General features: G+C 46.0%; 1 protein-coding gene across 1 annotated transcript in view; it reads left to right on the top strand.

Annotated features, from left to right (window-relative positions):
• The window catches only part of EEF2K (eukaryotic elongation factor 2 kinase), a 73,365-nt gene that overhangs the window by 29,171 nt on the left and 25,328 nt on the right, over positions 1-18,866 (top strand). Inside the window, exons 3-6 of the mRNA XM_003795712.3 lie at positions 8,175-8,275; positions 14,156-14,216; positions 15,725-15,762; positions 16,151-16,322. Of these exons, the coding sequence (XP_003795760.1) occupies positions 8,175-8,275; positions 14,156-14,216; positions 15,725-15,762; positions 16,151-16,322 (372 nt within the window). The remainder of the gene's footprint in view (positions 1-8,174; positions 8,276-14,155; positions 14,217-15,724; positions 15,763-16,150; positions 16,323-18,866) is intronic.

Consider the following 18,866-nt stretch of genomic DNA (forward strand, 5'->3'; position numbering starts at 1 on the left):
ACAGGCACCGAGCCCAGAAAGAGATTTCTTTTTTTCTTTTTTTTTTTGAGACAGAGCCTCAAGCTGTCCCCCTGGGTAGAGTGCTATGGCTTTACTGCTCACAGCAACCTCCAACTCCTGGGCTCAAGCGAGTCTCCTGCCTCCGCCTCCCAAGTAGCTGGGGCCACAGGCACCGCCACAACGCCCGGCTATTTTTTGGTTGCAGCCATTATTGTTATTTGGCGGGTCCAGGCTGGATTCAAACCCGCCACCTTAGGTGTATGTGACTGGCGCCTTAGCTGCTTGAGCCACAGGCGCTGAGCCAGAAAGAGATTTCTTTAAGATTTTTCATTTCCTTTACTGTTATTTTATCAATCTTAGAGATATTCCATTTTCCTTGCAGAAAACCTTTAAAGTGAAGTTATCCTTGCTATTAAGGCTTTAGTGTATATTTAGACTTCTCCATATTTCAATATAAATGCAGTTAGAAGTAAATAAATATGGGATTTTTATTACCATTGTAGGATGATGCTTTATATGCTCTCTAGTAACCGGTGTTTAATAGATCATCATATTTTTCAACATCTTTAAATGTGGATCTAGTCCATAATTTATTTTAGTGGCTTGTCATTGCATGGATATACCACAGTTTCTTTAGGCATTGCTCTTATGAGATACTTAGGGGGTTTCCAATTTTTTGCTATGATATTCAATGCCACGTTCCATTGATAATTGTACCAAACCTCTAAGGGCCTATGGCACAGAGTTGGGCAGTCTTATAGCCCCATTGGCTTCTTCCTATCCTGGCGCCTGGCTCTGTTTCTCCACTTATTTCTGCTTCTTTAATTTGTCGTTAGGTTTGATTTGAGAACTTTACTGTCCTCCAGGAGGGGAGATGAATCAGGCAGTCTCAGAGATAGACTTTAAAGTCTACAGAAGTGATGACAGGAAAACAAACGTTTTGTATGTCCTCCACTTAATGAACATAGCAGTTGATGTTTCAGGGATGCCTCAGTGAGTCACTGGAGGTGGGGAGGACTTGATTGCTGTGATAGTGCTGATAATAATCAGTAGAATGATAACATAAAATGGCAACAACAGCAATATCATCCTTTGTCCCAAGGAAATTGCAAACGTATTACCTACATATCTGGCCTCACTCCTGGCATATTCCAGGAAATATATTATTACTATTATTCAATTTTTATTTATTTTTATTTTGTGCTCTCTGGCTTTGAAGAAGCTAAGCTTCATATTCTCTAGCCAGAGTTGTATTTTTCCTCCTGTTCTATGTAAGATTAATTAGCCCATTCAATAGCTGAGTTCTAGAATCTTTAGACTTAGAAAATATTAGAGCTAGCTCGACCTTAAGAATCATCTAACTCAGTGATTTTGTTGTTGTTGTTGTTGTTGTTTATTAACTTAGACTAATACCTAAATACATTTCATTGAAAAAAGAAAAAAAAAAGCAAGCCAGGCACAGTGGTTCACACTTATAATCCTAGCACTCTAGGAGGCCGAGACAAGTGGATATCTTGAGCTCATGAGTTTGAGACCAGCCTGAGCAAAAAGAAAGACCCCCCATCTCTACTAAAAATAGAAAAATTGAGGGCGGCGCCTGTGGTTCAATGGGCAGGGCGCTGGCCCAATGGACCAAGGGTGGCGGGTTCAAACTTGGCCCTGGCCAAATTGCAACAACAAAATAGCTGGGCATTGTGGTGGGTGCCTGTCGTCCCAGTTACTTGGGAGGCTGAGGTGAGAGAATCACCTAAGCCCAGGAGTTGAAGGTTGCTGTGAGCTGTGTGACACCACGGTACTCTACACGGTACTCTACCGAGGGCGATAAAGTAAGACTCTGTCTCTACAAAATATATATATATAGAAAAATTGAAGCAAGAGGATTGCTTGGGCCCAAGAGCTGTAAGCGATGATGCCACAGCACTCTGCCCAGGGCACCAGCTTGAGACTCTTTCTCAAAAAAAACCCCACAAAACTGCAGTGTAGTTAAAACTGAAGTCACGTTGATCAACTTCTTATCTCCTTTATTCTCAGAGATAACCATTATATTTGGTGTAGATACTTTCTCAGACCTCTTTTTATATATTTACATGTAAGTATACATTTGCTTATATATATCTACAGACACACCCATAGAAAATCCATGGGGTTTCTACACCAGCAAATGGTGTCATGGTGTTTCTATTATTCTGCAGCTTACTTTTTTTCTTCCCAAACAAGTCTGAGAAATCTTCTATGTGGGCAGCTTGTTCTTTTTGAGTATGCCAAGTACAGGTTATCATTCCACTGTAGGCGGCCAGGTTATTTGCACTGCTGGACCATTATAACATTATAAGCACTGACAGACCTGGGCCAGGTTACCTAGGTGATAGGAATGGCTGGGTCACAGGTCAGTGCAGGACAAGCAAGGTTCATAGCCACTGCTAGATCACTCTGAAAGGTGGCAGAACCTGCTTTCATTTCCCTATTGATGTCTGGACTGTCCACTTCCCGTTAGCATCTTTTTCCTGAGCCTCTGTTCCTGGGGAGAGTGTATCCATCCCGGGTGCAAGGGCTATGGAAAATGTTGACCACTAGCTGCCAAACTCTTCTTCATCCTCATTTATAAACCAAGAGATGGAAGTTCCCACAGTTTGTGGTGGGCTGGAAGCAAGGTTAAGGTCCTAGAATGTCAGTAGAAGACTTTTTATATTGTGCTTTAAAAACAAAAGTCAGTTGCATCAAAGCCACCTGTTGCCAGTAAAGTATGGTATGAATCTTCTGGGTTTGGTAAAAAAAGGTAATTTTGACTCTGTGAAATACTATGCCGTCTAATTCTGAAATGCTTTGTTCCTTGGTTGGTTTCATGGCTGGTGCCATGGCATCCAGCCAGGAGGTAATTTCTGTTGTTAATCCTCATTGAATGGGGACAGCCGCTGCCGTTGGTAGGGAGTGGCAGAGTCATTGAGAGAGGTGCAGTCTGAGAGCAAGTACCTGTATAGACATGGTCAGAAGGGCGGCCTGCTGACTTCTCAGAGAGCTGCCTACTCCCTGACAAGTGAGGGCCAGAGGCTATCCCTGCCACCCTCAGCAGCTAGAATATGAGAGGACATGGCAGCACTTTAAAGAACAGGGATCAAAATTCAGAAAAATGTTTTAGATGTATACGTGTCTGCTCTGGGGTTATTTATAGCAAGGAGAAATAAGTGACAAGCTCTAAGTCTAACAATGGAGGTCAACAGGTAAATCAATTATGACACTAAACTTATATGGTAGATTTTTTACACAACTGTTAAAGGAAGGTGCAACTAACTTGCTAATTTTACAATTGCTCGATATAATGTTTGCATTAAAAAAAATTAAGTGACTTGTTTCCTGCTTACTGGAGTATACTCAGGAGAACCTTTTTTGGAGGAGAACTTGGTAATTTCTAGATTTTATTTTATTTTATTTTGAGACAGAGCCTTAAGCTGTCACCCTGAGTAGAGTGCGGTGGCATTACAACTCACAGCAACCTCCAACTCCTGGGCTCAAGTGATTTTCCTGCCTCCACCTCCCAAGTAGCTGGGACTACAGGTGTCTGCTGCAATGCCCAGCTATTTTTTGGTTGCAGCTGTCATTGTTGTTTGGCTGTCCCAGGCTGGATTCAGACCCGCCAGCTCAGGTGTATGTGGTTCGTGCCTTAGCCACTTGAGCCACAGACACCGAGCCAATTTCTAAATTTTAAATGTAATCCAGCAATTTGCATTTACAAAAATTATGTCCTACCAGAGATCTTGCACTTGTGCGCAAAAATTTGGCTATAAAAGAATGTTCACTTCATCACTGTTTGTACTAGGAAGTGCTGGAGGGAATCCAAATATCCATGAACTTGAGGTTAGACAAATACCTTAAGGTACATTTATACAATCATATATCTGGCAGCCGTGGGAAAGAAATGAGGTCACCCAACCAGTCCGTACATATGACATGGAAAGATGTCCAAGATCCTGCATTGAGAGGAGAAAAATAAGATGGAACACAGAACACAGTGTGGGTACAATTGTGTAAACTGACACATATGACAAACTTGCAAAATGTCTACATTAACCATCAGCCGTGATTTTTAAAGGAAACAGAATAGGAAGGACTTCCATTTTCTAGTCCAGAATTCAATAGTGCGTGTGTTTACATGAAGCACACCATACTTCTGGAATCAGGAAAACAAATCAATTACTAACTAAAGTACAAAGAACCATTGACCCATTCTCCTGAAAGGATAGGAATTCTATTTATTTACAGTGTGATTCCAATTGTATTAAAAATGCGCATAAGAGTTCTGATTAAGGCTCGGCGCCTATAGCTCAACCGGCTAAGGCGCCAGCCACGTACACCTAAGGTGGCGGGTTCGAATCCCCAGCCCGGACCCACCAAAACAACAATGACGGCTGCAACCAAAAAATAGCCGGGCGTTGTGGCGGGCGCCTGTGGTCCCAGCTACTTGGGAGGCGGAGGCAGGAGGCTCGCTTGAGCCCAGGAGTTGGAGGTTGCTGTGAGCTGTAAAGCCACAGCACTCTACCCAGGGGGACAGCTTGAGGCTCTGTCTCAAAAAAAAAAAAAAAAAAAGTTCTGATTAAGGACTAATCTGAGGCATTGACTGTTTCTCTACCAGATAGCATAGGGTGCATTTGACTTTTCTTTGTCTTCTTTTTCACGTTTTTTCATTAAGCCTGAATTAGCTTCCAAATTGGGAGAAAAGAATTATGGACTTTGTTTTTTGGACTTGCAGAGATTTGAAAGCACCAGTGAGGGGGCCTGGACTATGTGTGTCTGGGAAGGTCCAGCTCCTTGGCTGAGCAGCTTCTAATTTGAGCAGGATTCCAACAAGGGAGCCTGGGCCGGGCTATGGGTGAAGTGCAGCCCTATTTCAGTTGAGTTGCTGAGAAGCTGAACTCCTGCAAAGGCTGTCTGGGGTGGCTGAGGGATGCCAGTGGCGGTGTGGCAAGGCCTGGATTTACTGTCCCCGTTTTTGATTTTTTTTTAATTTTTAATTTTTAAAATATTTAAAATTGGCTCGGCACCTGTAGCTCAGCGGCTAGGGCACCAGCCACATACACTGGAGCTGGCAGGTTTGAATCCAGCCTGGGCCTGCCAAACAACAATGACAATTCTAACCAAAAAATAGCCGGGCGTTGTGGCAGGCGCCTGTAGTCCCATCTACCTGGGAGGCTGAGGCAGGAGAATCACTTAAGTCCAAGAGTTTGAGGTTGCTTTGAGCTGTGATGCCATAGCACTCTAGTGAGGGTGACATAGTGAGACTGTGCTCCCTCCCCCCAAAAAAGGGCTGGGCACGGTGGCTCACGCCTGTTATCCCAGCCAAGGTGGGTGGATTGCCTGAGCTCACAGGTTTGAGACCAGCCTGAGCCAGAGCGAGACCTCATCTCTAAAAATAGCCGGATGTTGTGGCAGGCCCCTTTCATCCCAACTACTTGGGAGGCTGAGGCACGAGAATCACTTAAGCCCAAGAGTTTGAGGTTACTGTGAGTTGTGACGACATGGCACTCTACCAAGGGCTACAAAGCAAGACTCTGTCTCAAAAATAAATAAATAAATAAATAAATAAGGCTCGGTGCCTGTAGCTCAGCGGCTAGGGTGCCAGCCACATATACCAGAGTTGGAGGGTTCGAATCCAGCCCAGTCCTGCCAAACAACAATGACAACCAAAAAATAGCCAGGCATTGTGGCGGGCGCCTGTAGTCCCAGCTATTTTGGGAGGCTAAAGCAAGAGAATCACTTAAGTCCAAGAATTTGAGGTTGCTGTGAGCTGTGATGCCACCGCACTCTACCCAGGGTAATAAAGTGAAACTCTGTCTCAAAAAAATAAATAAATTGGCTTGGTGTCTGTGGCTCAAGCGGCTAAGGCACCAGCCACATACACCTGAGCTGATGGGTTCAAATCCAGCCTGGGCCTGCCAAATAACAATGACGGCTGCAACCAAAAAATAGCTGGGCGTTGTGGTGGGCACCCAGCTACTAGGGAGGCAGAGGCAGGAGAATCACTTGAGCCCAGGAGTTGGAGGTTGCAGTGAGCTATAATGCCACAGCACTCTACCCACGGTGACAGCTTAAGACTCTGTCTCAAAAAACTAAAAATAATAAATAAATAAATAAAAATAGAATATTTAAATTTTTAAAAAAAATTTTTGAGACAGAGTCTGACTCTGTCACCCTGGGTAGGGTGCTGTGGCATCATAGCTCACAGCAACCTCAAACTCTTGGGCTCAAGACATTCTCTTGCCTCAGCCTCCCAAGTAGCTGGGACTATGTGCACCACCACAATCCCCAGCTAGTTTTAGAGACAGGATCTTGCTCTTGCTCAGGGTGGTCTCAACTCCTAAGCTCAAGCAATCCAAAGCCTTGGCCTCTCAGAGTGCTAGGATTATAGGCATGAGTCACTGTACTGGGCCCTTTATATTTATTTTAGAGATGGGGTCTTGCTTATATTTCCCAGATTAGACTCAAACTGCTAGGTTTATAAAATGGGCTTTTAAAAGCAAAGATGGAATGCCAGGCATGGTGGCTCATAACTGTAATCCTAGCACTCTGGGAGGCCAAGCAGGTGGCTTATCTGAGCTCATAGGTTTGAGACCAGCCTAAGCCAGAGCGAGACCTCGTCTCTAAAAATAGCTGGGTAATGTGGCAGGTACCAGTAGTCCCAGCTACTTGAGAGGCTGAGGCAAGAGAATTGCTTGAGCCCAAGAGTCTCAGGTTGCTGTGAGCTATGATGCCATGGCACTCTACTGAGGGCAACAAAGTGAGACTCTGTCTCAAAAAAAAAAAGCAAAGATGGAGCCATGCGTAATGGGGTCACACCTATAGTCCTAGCACTTTGGGAGGCTAAGGCCAGCTGATCCCTTGAGATCAGGAGTTTTTGACCAGCCTGAGCAAGAATGAGACCCATCTCTACTAAAAGTAGAAAAATTAGCCTGTAGCCCTAGCTACTAAGGAGGCTGAGGCAAGAGGATTGCTTGAGCCCAAGAGTTTGAGGTGGTTATGAGCTATGATGCCATGGCACTCTACCCAGAGCAACACAATGAGATTCTGTCTCAAAAAAAAAAAAAAAAAGGGATTATTCCATAATACTGTTTAGCAGCTTGTTCTCTTTTCATCATGTGCTATGGACATCTTTCTCAATACCCCAAAAGTTCTAGTTCTCAATAGGTCTTGAAAGTTTTGGGGGCGATTTTAGCCATCACAATGATGGGGGCACTGCTGTACAAGGGAGGGGGGCCAGGGATGCTGGCACCCCTGAGATGGGCAGGGCAGTTCTGCATGATGGATTTTCCTGCATCTCGGAGGACCTTGGAATGTAGCACAGGAATCCATTCATAATTGTCTGAGTCCAGAGTTTAAAGATATGTTCCAGGTAAGGCAACATATCTTTGGCATGGTTCTGATATACTCTGAGCTTAGGAACATTATGTTTGCTATTTGTGGATTTCATGTAGGGCAATAAAATGAGGTATGATGTAATAATTTATTATAAAAAGGGGGCACGGACAAGAATCCTAACTCTGGCACAAATGCAGCCTTTTGGAAGGGCTGCTTAATCTTTTAAATGGATGTCATCATAATGTGTTCAAATAATCCCCGCCAATGAACCTTTGGGATGAATTCAATTCTGCACAATTGCAATAAGACTTCTTATAAAAACGTGCTTGCACACTCATATTCATCTTTTTTTTAGGATGTAGAATTTCCTGGACATAGACTTGGGTCTACATCTACTGGGCCAAAATTAAGGAATACATTTTTTTTTCCACTTGACTATATTGCCAGATTGCCTTTTAGAAAAGGTTCATACTCAATTATACTACATGAGGTTATTCATTTCCCCACATCCCGACCAGCACTCACTAAAACATTTGTCAGTCTGAGTTGGGGAGTGGTATCTTATTTTCATTCTCAACTTTTTGATTTCAAGTGAAATGGTGTGTAGTTAAGATGCATCAGTTCTGCTCACAGGAAGATTGTGCCCATGAGAGTAATTAGGGCCTTTAGGAGTGTATGTGATTGTGTTCCTGAAAGAATTCTAGGTGGGAGTCTCTCTTACGGATGATGTCTGTCTCCCAGAAGAAACAGCAGGGTGGGAGAAGGCTGGGCTGTGCTGTCCCTGAGGCCCCTGGTCTGGGCCTAATGCTGCCATTTGCCTTCTGCAGGAAGCCTGGAAACACGCCATCGAGAAGGCCAAGCACATGCCCGACCCCTGGGCTGAGTTCCACCTTGAAGACATCGCCACAGAGTGTGCTACTCGGCACAGGTCAGCATATCATCTAGGGACCTCACGGAGTCCTGGGGGTAGGGGTGGGTGGGTCCTGCTTTTGCTCATAATCAGTAAGGCCCAAGTACCCTTGGGAACCAGGAGAAGGGAGTGCTAACACCAACAGCCGCTATTGGGGTATTGCATGGGTAAGGCCCCATACATTGTCTCACTGAAGCGCTCTCTGGCTCTAGAAGGTGCCTATTAAATAGGCTGGGCTGAGCTATGTTACAGTAACAAATACCCCTTATTTCTCATGTATATGAAGTTGAGTGAGAGGTGAACAGCTCTTCAGGGCGGCTGGAGATCCAGGTTACTTCCCCTTTGTGGCTCTCTCATCTCAATATGTGATCCCACCATCACTACCCAAAGGGAAGCTGGAGTGTGGAGATAGCACACCAGCTGTTCAAAGCCTTGGCCAGGAAATGGTGTCACTGTTGCATGTCCATTGGTAAGATCTAGTTACACAGTCTCGCCTAGCCACAGGGGGACTGTGAAGGGTATGCTGCCCTCTCCACCCCTGTACGCTATGTTCTTGATCCCCCCCTTTGAGAAGATGGCTTTAGAGTCCCTCTCCACAGCTGGAGGCCCCCTCTTAGTAGAATCTATGGTCTGTACTTGGCAGCTGAGGTCAGCATCATGGGTAGGGTGTGTGCTTGGTTCTTTTCTACCAATGAGAGCACAGTAGGAGCTGGCTGGTGACGTACTCTCTGAAGGCACAGTAGGAGCTCAGCTGGGATCTCAGACAAGGCCAAATTGTGTTTATTTCTTAATCAAAGTGCCTAACTTTACCTGCCCTGGCTAGCAGTGGTAAGAGGCCAGGTGGTGTCAGCTAGAATCTCCTGGGATTTTTTTTTTTTTTTTGAGGCAAGAGTCTCATTGTCTCACTCTGTTACCATGGGTGACAGCTCATAGCAACCTCAAACTCCTGGGTTTAAGCCATCCTCTTGCCTCAGCCTCCTGAGTAGCTGAGACTATAGGTGCCTGCCACAACATTTGGCTAGTTTTTCTGTTTTTAGTAGAGATGGTGTCTCATTCTTCTTGGCTGGTCTTGAACTCCTGAGCTGAGGTGATCTACTTGCCTCGGCCTCCTAGAGTGCTAGGATTATAGGCATGAGCCACCATGCACAGCCTCCTGGCATTTTTAAATTGGAGGTTTTCTTCTCCATCTCTGAGTTTATAAGAACCTTGGTGTAAGACAGATTTCCTGTTCAGGGTGGCTAAGAACAAGGTTCTGGTTGAAACCAATTTGCATTTAAATTCTGGGTTTTGGGTAGGTTACTTCACTTCTCTGGGCTGTAGAGAGTCCCATGTGGAAAATAAGCACGATAATGTAGCATTTACATTGGTGTCCTGGGAAGGTTGAATGAAGCAATCCCTTCAAGCACCCAGGGTAGAGTGAGTGCTCAGTGAACTTTGAGTAACTCTCACCTTTGTGATGTTAGAGGTTGTGAGTGACAAGACTCTTCCAATGTCACATTATCACTCCCTGCCCCAGATTCCAGGTGCCTCTGAGATTGTGGTCTTTTGGAGATGAGAGACCATTATTTCCTTTACTTAAGTCTCCCTTAATCTCTGTATAGTAATAATAATAATAATCTTTGCTATTATTTATTAAGCACAGTACAGTTGACCCTTGATCAACATGGAGGGCAGGGGTACTAACCTCTCATGCAATCAAAAATCTGCATCTAACTTTTGATTTCCCCCAAATTTAACTAATAGTTTACTGTGGGCCATAACATACATATAATTAGAACATGCAGGAATGTGCCAATTACATATAGTTGATTAAAATATAAGTCAACTAGTATTTGTATATATTTTATGTATTTGTGACATACCTAGCCTTAAGGTTCATCTGTGAGTTTTTTCAAATTGTTGTAAATCTCAAAAACATTTTTCTAATACATTATTTGGAAAAACATCTGTGTGGCTCAGCGCCTGTGGCTCAAGTGGATAAGGTGCCAGCCACATACACCTAAAGTGGCGGGTTTGAATCCAGCCTGGGCCCGCCAAACAACAATGATGGATGCAACCAAAAAATAGCCAGGTGTTGAGGCGGGCACCTGTGGTCCTAACTACTTGGGAGGCTGAGGCAGGAGACTCTCGCTTGAGCCTAGGAGTTGGAGGTTGCTGTGAGCTGTGATGCCATGGCACTCTACCCAGGGGGATAGCTTGAGGCTATGTCTCAAAGAAAAAAAAAAAGAAAAAGAAAAAAATTTGTGTATAAGGTGAACCACAGTCATCAAACCCATGTTGCCTGAGGGACAGATGTTCTTTTTTTTTTTTTTTTTTTTTTTTGAGACAGAGCCTCAAGCTGTCCCCGTGGGTAGAGTGCTGTAGCATCACAGCTCACAGCAACCTCCAACTCCTGGGCTCAAGCGAGTCTCCTGCCTCCACCTCCCAAGTAGCTGGGACCACAGGTACCTGCCACAACGCTCACGCCCGGCTTTTTTTGGTTGCAGCCATCATTATTGTTTGGTGGGCCCGGGCTGGATTCAAACCCACCAGCTCAGGTGTATGTGGCTGGTGCCTTAGCCGCTTGAGCCACAGGCTCCAAGCCTCAAGGGCCAGATGTTTTTGCACAGTCTAGTGCCAGCAAGGTTGCAGCTTGGAGGTCCTCTCTTCCCTCTTCCCTGCAAAGCCTCCGCTTGTTTTTCAGGCTCTGGAAAACCTGTTCTCACCGAGGCTAGGAGTATTCTGGAGTCTGCCCCAGCTGAGGGATGAGCCAGGGGAGGCCTCCAAGTAGAGCTAAGAACACCTCAACCCAAGAGCGAGGTTTTAGACTTTAGGGATCGCCTGAGATGAGATTTCCGCCAAGCAAACCTGTTTGAGGTGCAGCCAGGCCCAGAGGCTGATCTGCTCTGAGAAAGGAGTCATGAAAATGTTCTGGAACTTTCTTTAGCTCTCTCTTTGTCTTGGGTGTGCACCTATCTGTGGAGGAAAAAAATTCAGTTTCCTCTTACTGCATGCTCACAACACAGAATGCTTCTGTGACCCCAAAACCTATGAAGGTTTCTCCCCACTAGCAAACAAAACAATTAGCTGAGAGCAGATCCTAGCTGGCCATCCTCTAACTCAGTTCACTTCTGACACCATCTACCTGGAAGTAGTGTCTCATCCCATGAGACTGCCCCCACTTCCAGTGCCAATCACAAGCTCCAGGTTGTTCTATGTTTGTGACTGATAAGCTATAAATCGGGGTTCCCACAGTCCCCTCCCTGGGTTCAGTAATATGCTGAAGTGGCTCACAGAACTCAGGGAAACTTTCACTTAGGTTTAGTCATTTTGGTTTTTTTTTTAATTTTTGAGACAGTCTCACTATGTCGCCCTCAGTAGAGTGCCTTGGCATCACAGCTCAGTGACCTCAAACTCTTGGGCTTAAGTGATTCTCTTGCCTCAGCCTCCCAAGCAGCTGGGACTATAGGCACGCACCACAACACCTGGGTATTTTTTGTTGCAGTTGTCATTGTTGTTTAGCTGGCCTGGGCTGGATTCAAACCCACCAGCCTCAGTGTATGTGGCTGGCACCTTAACCACTGTACTATAGGCGCTGCTTCAGGTTTACTGGTTTTTTACAAGAGATACAGATGCATGAGGTGAGGCATGAGGGAATGGGCACAGGGATTCTGTGTCTTCTCCAGGCATGCCACCTGCCAAATGCTACCCTGTGTTTGGCTACCTGGAAGCTCTCTGAACTCAGTCCTTTCCGGAGACTTCATCGTGTAGATGTGATTGACTAAACTATTGGCTGTTGATCAACTCAACCTCAGCCCCTCTCCCTCCCTAGGGGTTGGGGATGGGGCTGAAAGTCCAGGCCTCTAATCCTTGCATAGGTCTCTCTGGTGACCAGTCCCCTTCCTAAAGCTACTCAGGGCTTGCAGCCATCAGTTGTCTCATTAGCATATACACAAAGACACCACTGTGAAGATTCTAAGGATTTTAGGAGTTGCATGTTAAGAAACAGGATCCAAGACCAAATATGTATTTTATAATATCACAACCCAATATTGGGGCTCAGAAAATGATACCCAGGCTTAGTGCCTATAGCTCAGCAGCTAGGGCGCCAGCCACATGCATCCAAGGTGGCGGGTTCCAATTTAGTGTGGGCCTGCCAAACAACAATGACAACTCCAACCAAAAAATAGCCGGGCATTGTGGCAGGTGCCTGTAGTCCCAGCTACTTGGGAGGCTCAGGCAAGAGAATCGCTGAAGCCCAAGAATTGGAGGTTGCTGTGAGCTGTGACGCCATAGCACTCTACCAAGGGTGACAAAGTGAGACTCTGTCTCAAAAAAAAAAAAATGATACCCAAAGTGAGACCTCAGAAGCAGCATCAGAAGCAAAGGCTTCTCCCACCCTCCTGTTTCTCAGCCTTCATTCTCCAAGGCAGCCATAAAAATTAGAATCCCTCTTCCCCAAGGTAGATCATAGAAACCTGAGCCCTTTTCCCCCAAAGCCAGCCACAAAACCTAAAAATATTACTCTAGCCTTCCCCTACTTTTCTGTGTAACAGCTGGCCTTAAGGAAATTAAGATGCAGAGGGATCCCACCCCATTCCCTGGAGGAAGAAATACTACAGGGAGGCCAAGAAGAGTCTGGACAGACAGGCCTTGCTGGATTTCCCCACTCAGTCTGTTACCATCAGGTCATGCCCTTTTTGTCTAATCCAGTGATTCTCAACCTTCCTAATGCCACAACTCTATAATGTAGTTCCTGTGGGTCACGACCCATAGGTTGAGAACTGCTGGTCTAATCACTTGTCTCCCTGGCTGTTTCTCTTCCATTGAACCTAGGCATAAAATCAAATAGCTTCCCCTGTATCTTTGGGTCTTTGTTCTCAAGACTCCCATGTGATGTGTAACTATGGTCCAATAGATTGGTCATGCTTTTGTCTTGTTACCCTGTCTTGTCTGTGACCCTTGTGATAGCAGGAAAAACATCATTCCCTGTCTGCCCTTATACCAGCAGCCCCTTTCCTGGCTGGAGTCACCTCCCCCACCTCTGCCTGCACAGGACAGTTGTTTCTACTTGGGAAATGTTCCCAGCTTCCTGGATTGAAGATTGAGGGCACAGCCACCTCCTTCTCTGGGATATCCATTTGCTACACAGATCAGCAATATTTATTTATTCAATCATTTATCCAACATAGTTTTATTTATTAAGTATTCACACACACTAGGCCCTGGAGGAGCAAGACAGATGGAGGTCTGCTTTGGTGGAGTTACAGTCCAGTGGGGGAGTGCGACGCAGAACAAGCCAGCAAACAGCACTGTAGTGAGCACTGGGCAGACAGAGATGGGAGCACAGAGGAGGGGGAACAGGATATTTGAGGAGAGGGAAGATGGCCAGTGTTGGGTTGTCCACAACCCAATCCAGGAACTGGGCTAGGCTTTTGGCTGGTCCAAATCCCGCGGTGAAGAGTGCGATGGATCTGGAAAGGTGCCCTGAGGGACAGACAGGATCAGATTATGGTAGGGTGACCAGATTTTAACATCGGTAAGGCGAGACAACATGGCTGGGGGCGGGGCGGGGCAGGGGCAGGGCAGGGCCTGACAACAATGCAAACTTTGATAAACAGTTCTCGATAATCACTTCTCAGCAATTATTTGTTATTATTACAGTTTAACATTATAAAACTAACAAAAATAATATAAAACTCATATTCTGGTGAAATAGCCACATGGCAGCCGAAAACTGTATATTCCCTTCTTGTTCTCCCGCCCATTCGTGCATTCTTTCCAAAAATCAGGACTTTTTTAAAACGCTGTGAGACGCGGGACAAATTGTTGAAAAGCGGGGCTATCCCGCCAAAAGCGGGACGTCTGGTCACCCTAGATTATGGACGCTGTGTTCTAGGGGGGCTCTGGTTTCTGCAGGTACAATGCTGTGACTGGGGAATGGCTTCAAGATGATGTTCTGATCAAGATGGCATCTCAGGTGAGCTGGGCCCTGAGCCCTGTGAGGAGAGCGACAGAGATGAGTGGGGACTTCCTCCAGCTGAATTCAGTCTGTGCATCTTCCCTCCACAACCCACTTTATTTAAACTCTGGGTATTCTTCATGTTATTGTTTATTAGATTTTTTGTAACAGTTTTAATGAGGTACAACCAACACACCATACAATTCATCTATTTAAAGTGTACAAGTTCGATGTTTATTTATTTATTTATTTTTATACTTTTTGAGACAGTCTCAAGCTGTCTCCCTGGGTAGAGTGCCATGGCATCACAGCTCACAGCAACCTCAAACTCTTGGGCTTAAGAGATTCTCTTGCCTCGGCCTCCCAAGTAGCTGGGACTACAGGCTCCTGCCACAATGCCCGGCTATTTTTTTTGCTGCAGTTGTCATTCTTTTTAGCTGGCCTGGGCTGGTTTCAAACCTGCCAGCCTTGGTGGATGTGGCCAGCACTCCATCCACTGAGCTACGGGCACCACTATCAGTGTTTTTTTAGTAGATACACAGAGTTGTGTGGCCATCACCACAGTCAATTCCAGAACATTCTCCCCCTCCCCATCCTCCGTGCCCATTAGCCGTCACTCCCCATTCCCTCCTCTTCCCCTGGCCCCTGGCAACCACTGTTCTGTCTCTATAGATTTGCCTATTCTGGATATTTCATATGCCAAGATATCACACATCAAAAGAGTATCCTAGGCACTCTTGAAAATCAATTCACCATAAATGTATATGTCAATTTTTTTAAAAATTGTGGGTCACCACCTATTATTGTGTTGTTAAATAAATTGAGCAGCTGGCCACCAGCCTTTGAGGAAAAAAAAGAGAAAGAAAAAGACTAGAAAATAGCATCTTCATGAATAGGGAGGGTAAGGGTTTTGTGAAACATTTTTAGTGTAACATACACACAAAAAAGTGTACAGCTTGATGAGTTTTCACAAAGTGAACACTAGCACCCAGATCAATAAACAGAACATAACTCCTCAGTGTCTGCTCCCTTGCCTCCAAGGCTAAGCACCACTCTGAATTCTAACACCTGATTAGTTTTGCTCAGGTATATGGTATGCTTCCTCTAAGTATAGAGGAGCCTGGAGCCACAGGGCAGGTGTTCTCGTGAGCATGGCTTCTGTTGCACGACATTTTGTGTTCAGTCTCAGTGCTGCATAGTATTTCCTTGAGTGAATAGACCTGGTTGATTTCTCCAGAGTATTGTTGATGGACGCTTAGGTTGTTTTCCACTTTTTTCTGTTACAGATAGGGCCGCACTGTCCCTCCCCCGTGGGTTCTTCCTCAGCTGGGATGGAGGGTTGAGGTGGTCCTTGTCATCCCAAATGCCTCTGGGCTGGAAGGCGTTTTGGGCTTTGGTGCTCAGGTGTAGGAGGGGAGGGCTCAGGGATTTCTCACGCTCCCAATTGAAGGGTGACATCTCCTGGCTCAGGTCTGCTTCTGGGTGGGGCTTGGGGGACTGATAACTCTCCATGTGGTATCTTTCAGCCCTTCGGCAGAGGAGCCATGAGGGAGTGCTTCAGGACGTAAGTGACTCAGCCTGGCGCTCAAGGCCCTTGCCCAGACTCCCAGAGGCCCCTAAGAGCTGGGGCACTGGGTCATTTTTGGCCAAGGAACAGAGACAGTGGCCTCTGCCCTCTTGTGTCCTGAGTTTCTCTCCTTCTGGTCCCCCTAGGCCTAGCTATTAGGGTGGCTCAGGAAGAGCAGGGAGTATCCCACCCATCTCTGCTCTGGTGCTTAGAGGTCAAGGCACACAGAATAGGAGGCCATTAACGATGACCCTTAACCCCACTTCCCAGCTCTTTGAAAGACACAAAGGGGCAGGAAAGGCCTGTCCACCTTACTGTCCTGATGACCCAGGGCTATGACCCCAGAGTGCCCAGGCAGGCACCTTGCTGCCTTCCCCCTTCCCAGGAAGAAGCTGTCCAACTTCCTGCATGCCCAGCAGTGGAAGGGAGCCTCCAACTACGTGGCAAAGTGCTACATTGAGCCCGTGAGCAGAGAGGTGTACTTTGAGGATGTGCGTCTACAGATGGAGGCCAAACTCTGGGGAGAGGAATATAATCGACACAAGCCCCCCAAGCAGGTATGTACCCTCCGCCTGCCTGCTCCCCATGCCAGGGCAGCTGGGCACAGTGTCTGGGAAGGAGGGGGGAAGGCTGGTCACAGGGTAAACAGTGGCTAATAACAGCCACCATTTTTTGGAACATGATGGACCCAGTACTCTATATGCAGAGAGTACTATTCACAGGCATGGAGTTCTGAGATTGGAATGTTTTTATCCTCATGTATAGATGAGTATTACGATCTTAGTTTGTAAATGACGGAAACTCACTCAAATTGGCTTACTCTGAAAAGGGAATTCACTCCCTTGGAAAATAGAGCCAGCCACAGGCATGGCTAAATCTAGGACCAAACTGAAGTCATCAGAAATCTTCCTCCGTCTCCGGGCAGGGTGTTATTTTGTGTCGGTGTCACTCTTGGGCAGCCTTTCCCCTTGCAGTGGCACATTGGCCCCCAGCAGTGGCAGGCTTGTGTTCTGTCTTCTCAACAACCTTGTTATCAATAGAAGGATGGCACCTATTTTCCCAGAAGTTCTACTAAATGTCTCCGAACCGGGTTTCGTTGACTTTGATAAGGTCAGATGGCTATCACTGAGCCAATTACAAGGGGCGGGAAGAGGCAGATAGAGCAGGCCTGAGCCTTGTGCCCACTTATGACCAGGAATATGAGTATTCCACCTAGACCAGCTAGTCTGAGATTAGGGAAGGGGTGGCTCCCAAGAAAAAATGGAAGAAAGAGGAAAACAGATATCACGTCTGCTCTCCAAGGAACCCAGGACTCAGGGAGGTTAAATAACTTGTCCCACCAGGCAGGGATGGAGCCAGGGCTCAAATCCAGGCTTTTCCATCCCACTGCCAGCTTGGCTCCTTCACTGGAGCTCCTAGGGTGCTGGATGACTATGGTCAGGTCTAAATTCCTGTTGCCTGGGGGCATTTAGGAAAAGTTGCACCAAGCCTCTGCCCTGCCCAAATTCACTGTCTGCTAGATGCAAGATCCCCTGGGTGTCTCAGGAGAGCCACACTTCTTAGGCAATCAGCAGAATTTATGGAGCACCTCCTGTTTCCTGGGCCCATGATTTAAGCACACTTGGGTTGGGCACAAAAGTCATAGTCTTTAGGAAGGCTGTGACTTCCTTAGCTATTCACTATACTCCAGCCCAGCTGCCTTGAGCGTGTTCCTGTCTCAGACATTTGCCCTGGCCATGACTCCAGTCTACATCACTTGTCTCCATGATGCTTGCCTGGCTGACTCCTCATGGTTCAGGTTTTAGCTAGGCTGGCTCAGACCACCCTAAGTGGAGCAGCCCCTCCACCTAGTTGCCTCTACCATGGCATTCTGGTTTGTTTGGTTTTCTTTTCTTTTCTTTCTTTCTTTTTTTTTTTGAGAAAGATTCTCCCTATGTCATCCTTGGTAGAGTGCCACAGCGTCACAACTCACAGAAACCTCATGCTCCTGGGCTTAAGCTATTCTCTTGTCTCAGCTTCCCAAGTAATTGGGACTACAGGCACCCACCACAACGCCCTGCTATTTTTTGTTCCAGTTGTCATTGTTCAGCTGGCCCAGGTCAGGTTCAAACCCGCCACCCTCGATGCATGTGGCTGGTGCCATAACCACTGTGCTATGGGTGCCAAGCCTGATTTTCTTTTCTTTGGAGAAGTTAGTGCTGAGAGAGCTTTATACATTTAATCCATATATTAGTTGCTTCTGTCCCTAAGGGGGGACAGAACTGTTCTCTGCTGTCTCCCAGGATCTAGGTGTTTTATAAGTACTGAAGGTTGAATGAAGGGAGAGAGAGGGATGTGGTTATTCAAGGAGGTCCTGGCTGTCCACATGTGTCCACCCAGGAGCCCTCTGGCTGAGCAGGTACCCCTGCTGCAGGTTTCCTGGTAGGGAATAGAGCCAGCATGTCGGGTGGAACCCTCTGAGAATTGCCCCACTCCTTTCCCTCAGGCTGATTCTCAGAACTGAGCTGGTGTTTGGGGGAAAAGTCTCAGCTCTTAGCTCAGGGTCCCTTTGGCCTCTGCAGCTTTTGTCTGGCTGCTTGGTGATTCACCATTCCTGGGAAACCCAGCCCTGGCTCCTTCCATCGTGTGGGTGACACTGAGGGGTTGGGTGCTCTAATAAGACCTTATATAACAGGGTAGGAGGTCTACATTAGAGTTACAGGTCTTTCCTACCCCACTTTACAGACCATACACAGTATTTATATATTTTCATATTTTCATATGTGTACAAATTAAACTTATACTTTGTTAAAAAAAATGTAGCAAAAAATGTCACGGTTTCTCATAATTCCCCATTGTAGGAGAGAACCACTGTTTACACATTGATATACTTGTATATTACCCTAAAATTGTGTCTATTGATAATAATAACAAAAGCCTGTCTCCTTTGTGCTTAATAAATTTAATGCACTTGCTAAGTCTGAGATCGCCATTCCTCAAATGAGTAAACTGAGGCACAGAGAGGTGTAATAACTTACCCAAAGTCACAGCATTTGTGTAAGACACAGGCTAAGTTGCCACACATATGTGCTGACAGGAAGGAGTTTCTTTTTTTTTTTTTT

Source organism: Otolemur garnettii, unplaced genomic scaffold (assembly GCF_000181295.1).
Source record: "Otolemur garnettii isolate 467f Iridium unplaced genomic scaffold, OtoGar3 scaffold00096, whole genome shotgun sequence".
In the NCBI taxonomy this organism is placed as follows: domain Eukaryota; kingdom Metazoa; phylum Chordata; class Mammalia; order Primates; family Galagidae; genus Otolemur; species Otolemur garnettii.